Below are 7500 nucleotides of genomic sequence, written 5' to 3'. Positions count from 1 at the left end.
CCAGAAATGTCTGGGACCTGTTGGATCGGAGGGTGAGGGCTAGGGCCTTTCCCCCAGAAATGTCTGGGACCTGTTGGATCGGACGGAGGGTGAGGGCTAGGGCCTTTCCCCCAGACAGGTCTGGGACCTATTGGATCGGAGGGTGAGGGCCAGGCCCGTTCCCCCCAGAAATGTCTGTGAACTTGAAGATGCCTTGGTGGAAGAGTGGGGCAACATCTCACAGCAGGAACTGGCAAATCTGGTGCAGTCCATGAGGAGGAGATGCACTGCAGTACATAATGCAGCTGGTGGCCACACCAGATACTGACTGTTACTTTTGATTTTGACCCCCCTCCCTTTGTTCAGGGGACACATTATTCAATTTCTGTTAGTCTGTGTCTCAGTTGTTGAATCTTGTTATGTTCATACAAATATTTAGACATGTTAAGTTTGCTGAAAATAAACGCAGTTGACAGTGAGAGGACGTTTCTTTTTTGCTGAGTTATAATATGAGCAGTGTAAGATATCTAAACATTATTAAGTGGCCATTGTTTAGTGATCCATTTATTAAAGTGGCCATTGTTTAGTGATCCATTTATTAAAGTGGCCATTGTTTAGTGATCCATTTATTAAAGTGGCCATTGTTTAGTGATCCATTTATTAAAGTGGCCATTGTTTAGTGATCCATTTATTAAAGTGGCCATTGTTTAGTGATCCATTTATTAAAGTGGCCATTGTTTAGTGATCCATTTATTAAAGTGGCCATTGTTTAGTGATCCATTTATTAAAGTGGCCATTGTTTAGTGATCCATTTATTAAAGTGGCCATTTTTAGTGATCCATTTATTAAAGTGGCCATTGTTTAGTGATCCATTTATTAAAGTGGCCATTGTTTAGTGATCCATTTATTAAAGTGGCCATTGTTTAGTGATCCATTTATTAAAGTGGCCATTGTTTAGTGATCCATTTATTAAAGTGGCCATTGTTTAGTGATCCATTATTAAAGTGGCCATTGTTAGTGATCCATTTATTAAAGTGGCCATTGTTTAGTGATCCATTTATTAAAGTGGCCATTGTTTAGTGATCCATTTATTAAAGTGGCCATTGTTTAGTGATCCATTTATTAAAGTGGCCATTGTTTAGTGATCCATTTATTAAAGTGGCCATTGTTTAGTGATCCATTTATTAAAGTGGCCATTGTTTAGTGATCCATTTATTAAAGTGGCCATTGTTTAGTGATCCATTTATTAAAGTGGCCATTGTTTAGTGATCCATTTATTAAAGTGGCCATGTTTAGTGATCCATTTATTAAAGTGGCCATTGTTTAGTGATCCATTTATTAAAGTGGCATGTTTAGTGATCCATTTATTAAAGTGGCCATTGTTTAGTGATCCATTTATTAAAGTGGCCATTGTTTAGTGATCCATTTATTAAAGTGGCCATTGATATGAGTGTCTATGTAGGTAGCAGTCTCTCTGAGTTAGTGATAGCTGTTTAGCAGTCTGATGGCCTTGAGATAGAAGCTGTTTTCTTTCTCTTGGTCCCAGCTTTGATGCACCTGTACTGACCTCGCCTTCTGGATGGTAGCGGGGTGAACAGGCAGTAGCTCGGGTGGTTGTTGTCCTTGATCTTTTTGGCCTTCCTGTGACATCGGGTGCTGTAGGTGTCTTGGAGGGCAGGTAGTTATCCCCGGTGATGCGTTGTGCAGACTACACCATCCTCTGGAGAGCCTTGCGGTTGTGGGTGGTGCAGTTGCCGTACCAGGCGGTGATACAGCCTGACAGGATGCTCTCGATTGTGCATCTGTAAAACTTTGTAAGGGTTTTAGGTGACAAGCCACATTTCTTCAGTCTCCTGAGGTTGAAGAGGCTCTGTTGCGCCTTCACCACACTGTCAGTGTGGGTGGACCATTTCAGTTTGTCTGTGATGTGTCCCCCGAGGAACTTAAAACTTTCCACCTTCTCCACTACTGTCCCGTTGATGTAGATAGGTGGGTGCTCCCTCTGCTGTTTCCTGACGTCCACGATCATCTCCTTTGTTTTGTTGACGTTGAGTGAGAGGTTGTTTTCCTGACACCACACTCCGAGTGCCCTCACCTCCTCCCTGTAGGCCGTCTCGTCGTTGTTGGGAATCAAGCCTACCACTGTAGTGTTGTCTGTAAACTTGATGATTGAGTTGGAGGCGTGCTTGGCCACGCAGTCAGGTGAACAGGAAGTACAGGAGGGGGCTGAGCACGCACCCTTGTGGGGCCCCAGTTTTGATGGTCAGCGAAGTGGAGATGTTGTTTCCTACCTTCACCACCTGAGGGAGGCCATCAGAAAGTCCAGGACCCAATTGCACAGGGGGAATTGAGACCCAGGGCCTCCAGCTTGATGATGAGCTTGGAGGGTACTATGGTGTTGAATGATGAGCTGTAGTCTATTAAAGTGGTACATGGTTATGGATTGAGCGTAGTAGCTTCTTGACATTCATTTGATTTGACAGTGTCTGAAACTATGGACTGATATAATTATTATTCTCTCTGTTTGTCTCTCTCTCTTTCTCTCTCTCTCTCTTTCTCTCTCTCTTTCTCTCTCTCTCTCTCTCTCTCTCTCTCTCTCTCTCTCTCTCTCTCTCTCTTTCTCCCTCTTTCTCTCTCTCTCTCTTTCTCTCTATCTTGCTCTTTCTTTCTCTCTCTCTCTCTCTCTCTCATTCTTTCACAGGATGGCTTGCGCAGATTATCAGGAAACGAATACATCTTTGCTGCGAAACGTACGTACAGTATTGCTCTCCTGGCATAGTGATGAAGATGATGATTACGATAATGATGTTGATCACGTAAAGCGCCGTTTTGATTTGTCTCTCTCTCTCCCCCCAACACCTCCCCCTCTCCTCACCCCCCGCACCGTCCCCCTCTCAGAGCCCCACCTCCCAAGTCACCTAGCCATGCCCCTGTCGTTAAATGACATCCCTCCTCACGTTGCCCAGACAATGGAGAATGAAGACTCCTGGGACTTTGACATCTTCAACCTGGAGACTGCCTGTCTGAAACGGTGAGGGGAGGTTATAACACTGTAATAACACTCTAATGTTGTAATAACCATCTTCAACCTGGAGACTGCCTGTCTGAAACGGTGAGGGAGGTTATAACACTGTAATAACATTCAACCTGGAGACTGCCTGTCTCAAACGGTGAGGGGAGGTTATAACACTGTAATAACACTCTAATGTTGTAATAACCATCTTCAACCTGGAGACTGCCTGTCTGAAACGGTGAGGGAGGTTATAACACTGTAATAACATTCAACCTGGAGACTGCCTGTCTGAAACGGTGAGGGAGGTTATAACACTGTAATAAAATTCAACCTGGAGACTGCCTGTCTGAAACGGTGAGGGAGGTTATAACACTGTAATAACACTCTAATGTTGTAATAACATCTTCAACCTGGAGACTGCCTGTCTCAAACGGTGAGGGGAGGTTATAACACTGTAATAACACTCTAATGTTGTAATAACCATCTTCAACCTGGAGACTGCCTGTCTGAAACGGTGAGGGGAGGTTATAACACTGTAATAACACTGTTATAATGCTGTAGTAACACTTTTATAAATATTCACTTCAGCCAGCTTTATCAAAATAACTGAGGAAAACGGTGTCCCAGGAGGTGGAATCAAAAGCATTGAGTCCGATCATAAAGACTTTCATCTCTACTGTGGTTTGGTTTAGAGGTCCAGAAGCCACAGTAATACAGAGACAATTCTACCAATACTGTAAACCGGCTGTGAAGCTAATGGGTGCATCCTAAATGGGACCATATCCCTCTATATAGTGCACTACTTTCAACCAGAGGCATATGGGTGATTCCTCACGAAACCAGGACACAAAAAAAAAGACCATGATTTAGGAGATTTTCACTCCATTCTATCCATTTAGTTCCTATGTATCTTTGTACCTAAAAGCACATTGAGAAATAATGAATTGAAGTTTGTAATATTTGTGAATTTTTTTTGGGCTTTACCCAGACCTCCTTTAAGACTCCATTATGTTTCATCTATAGACGCTACAAAGAAAACGATCGGTGTCACGTGAAACTTCGTATAAATGTAACATGATTAGTATTTTGATTTCAATAACAATCTTTTTTTACAATGAATTTATGAATATTGAAAAATATAAACATGAATATTTTTTTAATTTTGCCAAATGTTTCAATATATTGTTGAATATAATAATACTATACGGGCATATCAAAGTTACAAAGTGGTGGAATCTCTGCTAGTTTTAAAGTTACGGCCCATTTTATACATAGAAATGGGCATAGTCGGCAATGTAACCAATCACAGCCCTCCTTTTACTTGTAATCATTGCACATCCTGCAAATCACCAGCAGAGGGCGACCATTTTGAATCCATTTTCACATTCACTCTGTTGGTAGTTCTTACAAATCATCTCTGAAAGTAGCAGAGATCCCACTCTAGAACATTGATATGTCTGTAGAGTATATTATGTTCTTGTTCAACAATATATTGAAACATTTGTCAAAAATTTTATATTTTCAATATTCATGTTTATATTTTTTGGTATTCATAAGCGGGTAAAGCTTTACATGACACCAATTTTGTTTTGTAGCAACTACAGATGAAACAAAATGCAGTTTTAAAGCAAGATTTCATGAATAAATTATTTCTCAATTATACTTTAAAAAGATTCTCTTGTAATCTCAAATGCAAGGGGCTGAAGCTCATTGGTTGGAACTCGAATTGCTAGGGGGCTGGCCCACGTGGGGGGAAATGGCACAGTGCAGCTTGTAGGGGCTGTCTTGTTAGACTTCTTTACAGCTTTGGACATTATTGATCTACTGCTGGGAAAAACGTATGTGTTCTGGCTTTACAGCCCCGGCTATAATGTGGATAAAGAGTTACTTGTCTAACAGAACACAGAGGGTGTTCTAGAATGGAAGCATCTCCAATGTAATCCTGGTAGAAGCAGGAATTCCCCAGGGTAGCAGTTTAGGCCCCTTGATTTTTTTTTCAACCTTTACTAACGACATGCCACTGACTTTGAGTAAAGCCAGTGTGTCTATGTATGTGGATGACTCAACACTGTACACGTCAGCTACTACAGCGACTGAAATGACTGAAACACATAACAAAGAGCTGCAGTTAGTTTCGGGAATGGGTAGCAAAGAATAAGTTAGTCCTAAATATTTCCAAAACTAAAAGCAGTGTATTTGGGACAAATCATTCACTAAACCCTAAACCTCAACTACATCTCGTAATGAATAATGTGGAAAATGAGCAAGTTGAGGTGACTACACTTTGTGGAGTAACCATGGATTGTAAAACTGTCATGGTCAAAACATATTGATACAACAGTAGCTAAGATGGAGAAGTCTGTCCATAATAAGCACTGCTCTGCCTTCTTAACAACACTGTCAACAAGGCAGGTCCTACAGGCCCTGGTTTCTACCTTCCTTAACCACACTGTCAACAAGGCAGGTCCTACAGGCCCTGGTTTTGTCTCACCTGGACTACTGTCCAGTCGTGTGGACAGGTGCCTCAAAGAGGGACTTAGGAAATTACATTTGGCTCAGAACAGGGCAGCACAGCTGGCCCTTAGAGGTACACAGAGAGCTAACATTAATAATATGCATGTCAATCTCTCATGACTCAAAGTGGAAGAGAGATTGACTTCCTCATTACTTGTTTTTGTAAGAGGTGTTGACAAGCTGAAGGTACCGAGCTGTCTGTTTAAAATACTAGCACACAGCTCGGACACCCATACATACCCCCACAAGACATGCCACCAGAGGTCTCTTCACAGTCCCCAAGTCCAGAACAGACTATGGGAGGCACACAGTACTACATAGAGCTATGACCACATGGAACTCTATTCCACAGTACTACATAGAGCCATGACCACATGGAACTCTATTCCACAGTACTACATAGAGCCATGACTACATGGAACTCTATTCCACAGTACTACATAGAGCCATGACTACATGGAACTCTATTCCACAGTACTACATAGAGCCATGACTACATGGAACTCTATTCCACAGTACTACATAGAGCCATGACTACATGGAACTCTATTCCACAGTACTACATAGAGCCATGACTACATGGAACTCTATTCCACAGTACTACATAGAGCCATGACTACATGGAACTCTATTCCACATCAGGTAACTGATGCAGCAGTAGAATCCGATTTAAAAAGCAGGTAAATATACACCTTATGGAACAGCGGGGACTGTGAAGAGACACACACACACACACACACACACACACACACAACATGATAACATACACACTATACACACACGTACACATGGATTTGTCTCTGTAGATATGTGGTAGTGGACTATGAAGAGACACACACAAAGGCACAAAGGCACAGACACATGCAGACACACACACATGATAACATACACACTATACACACACGTACACATGTATTTGTCTCTGTAGATATGTGATAGTGGACTATGGGCACACACACAGACACAGACACAGACACAGACACACCACATGATAACATACACACTATACACACACGTACACATGTATTTGTCTCTGTAGATATGTGATAGTGGACTATGGGCACACACAGACACAGACACAGACACAGACACACACACATGATAACATACACACTATACACACACGTACACATGTATTTGTCTCTGTAGATATGTGATAGTGGACTATGGGCACACACACAGACACAGACACAGACACACACACATGATAACATACACACTATACACACACGTACACATGTATTTGTCTCTGAGATATGTGGTAGTGGACTATGGGCACACACACAGACACAGACAACAGACACAGACACGTACACATGTATTTGTCTCTGTAGATATGTGATAGTGGACTATGGGCACACACACAGACACAGACACAGACACAGACACACACACATGATAACATACACACTATAACACACGTACACATGTATTTGTCTCTGTAGATATGTGATAGTGGACTATGGGCACACACACAGACACAGACACACAGACACAGACACACACACATGATAACATACACACTATACACACACGTACACATGTATTTGTCTCTGTAGATATGTGATAGTGGACTATGGGCACACACACTTACACATGGATTTGTCTCTGTAGATATGTGATAGTGGACTATGGGCACACACACGTACACATGATTTGTCTCTGTAGATATGTGATAGTGGACTATGGGCACACACACAGTATGTTGTGAAATTCTGTAATGAATGTATTGTGATGTTTTAAAATGGTTTATAACTGCCTTAATTCTGCTGGACCCAAGGAAGAGTAATGGGGATCCATAATAAATACAAATATAGATTAAAGAAGCAGTCATTTTCATCTATGGATTTTGTGGCTCATATTGAGGTAAGACGAATTCTGCTCATAGATTATGCATGTATGAACTACACACTGACACATCCAGCCAAAGCGGCAGGTTCTTTCCTTATTGTTGCCAAATTACCTGAAATGTCTTTAAGATGCAAATATCAAAT

At 41.7% G+C, this 7500-nt stretch overlaps 1 protein-coding gene across 1 annotated transcript in view; it reads left to right on the top strand.

Annotated features, from left to right (window-relative positions):
- Positions 1-3010, top strand: part of LOC116368519 (high affinity cAMP-specific and IBMX-insensitive 3',5'-cyclic phosphodiesterase 8B) — a gene marked incomplete at its 3' end in the record, with an annotated part of 8267 nt that extends 5257 nt beyond the window's left edge. Inside the window, 2 exon segments of the mRNA XM_031819193.1 lie at positions 2681-2729; positions 2878-3010. Of these exon segments, the coding sequence (XP_031675053.1) occupies positions 2681-2729; positions 2878-3010 (182 nt within the window).
- Between the last annotated feature and the right edge of the window lie 4490 nt (positions 3011-7500).

Source organism: Oncorhynchus kisutch, unplaced genomic scaffold (genome assembly GCF_002021735.2).
Source record: "Oncorhynchus kisutch isolate 150728-3 unplaced genomic scaffold, Okis_V2 scaffold1936, whole genome shotgun sequence".
Classification (NCBI taxonomy): Eukaryota; Metazoa; Chordata; class Actinopteri; order Salmoniformes; family Salmonidae; genus Oncorhynchus; species Oncorhynchus kisutch.
Note: the sequence above shows the minus strand (reverse complement) of the source record. Positions and strands in the feature narration are given on the sequence as shown.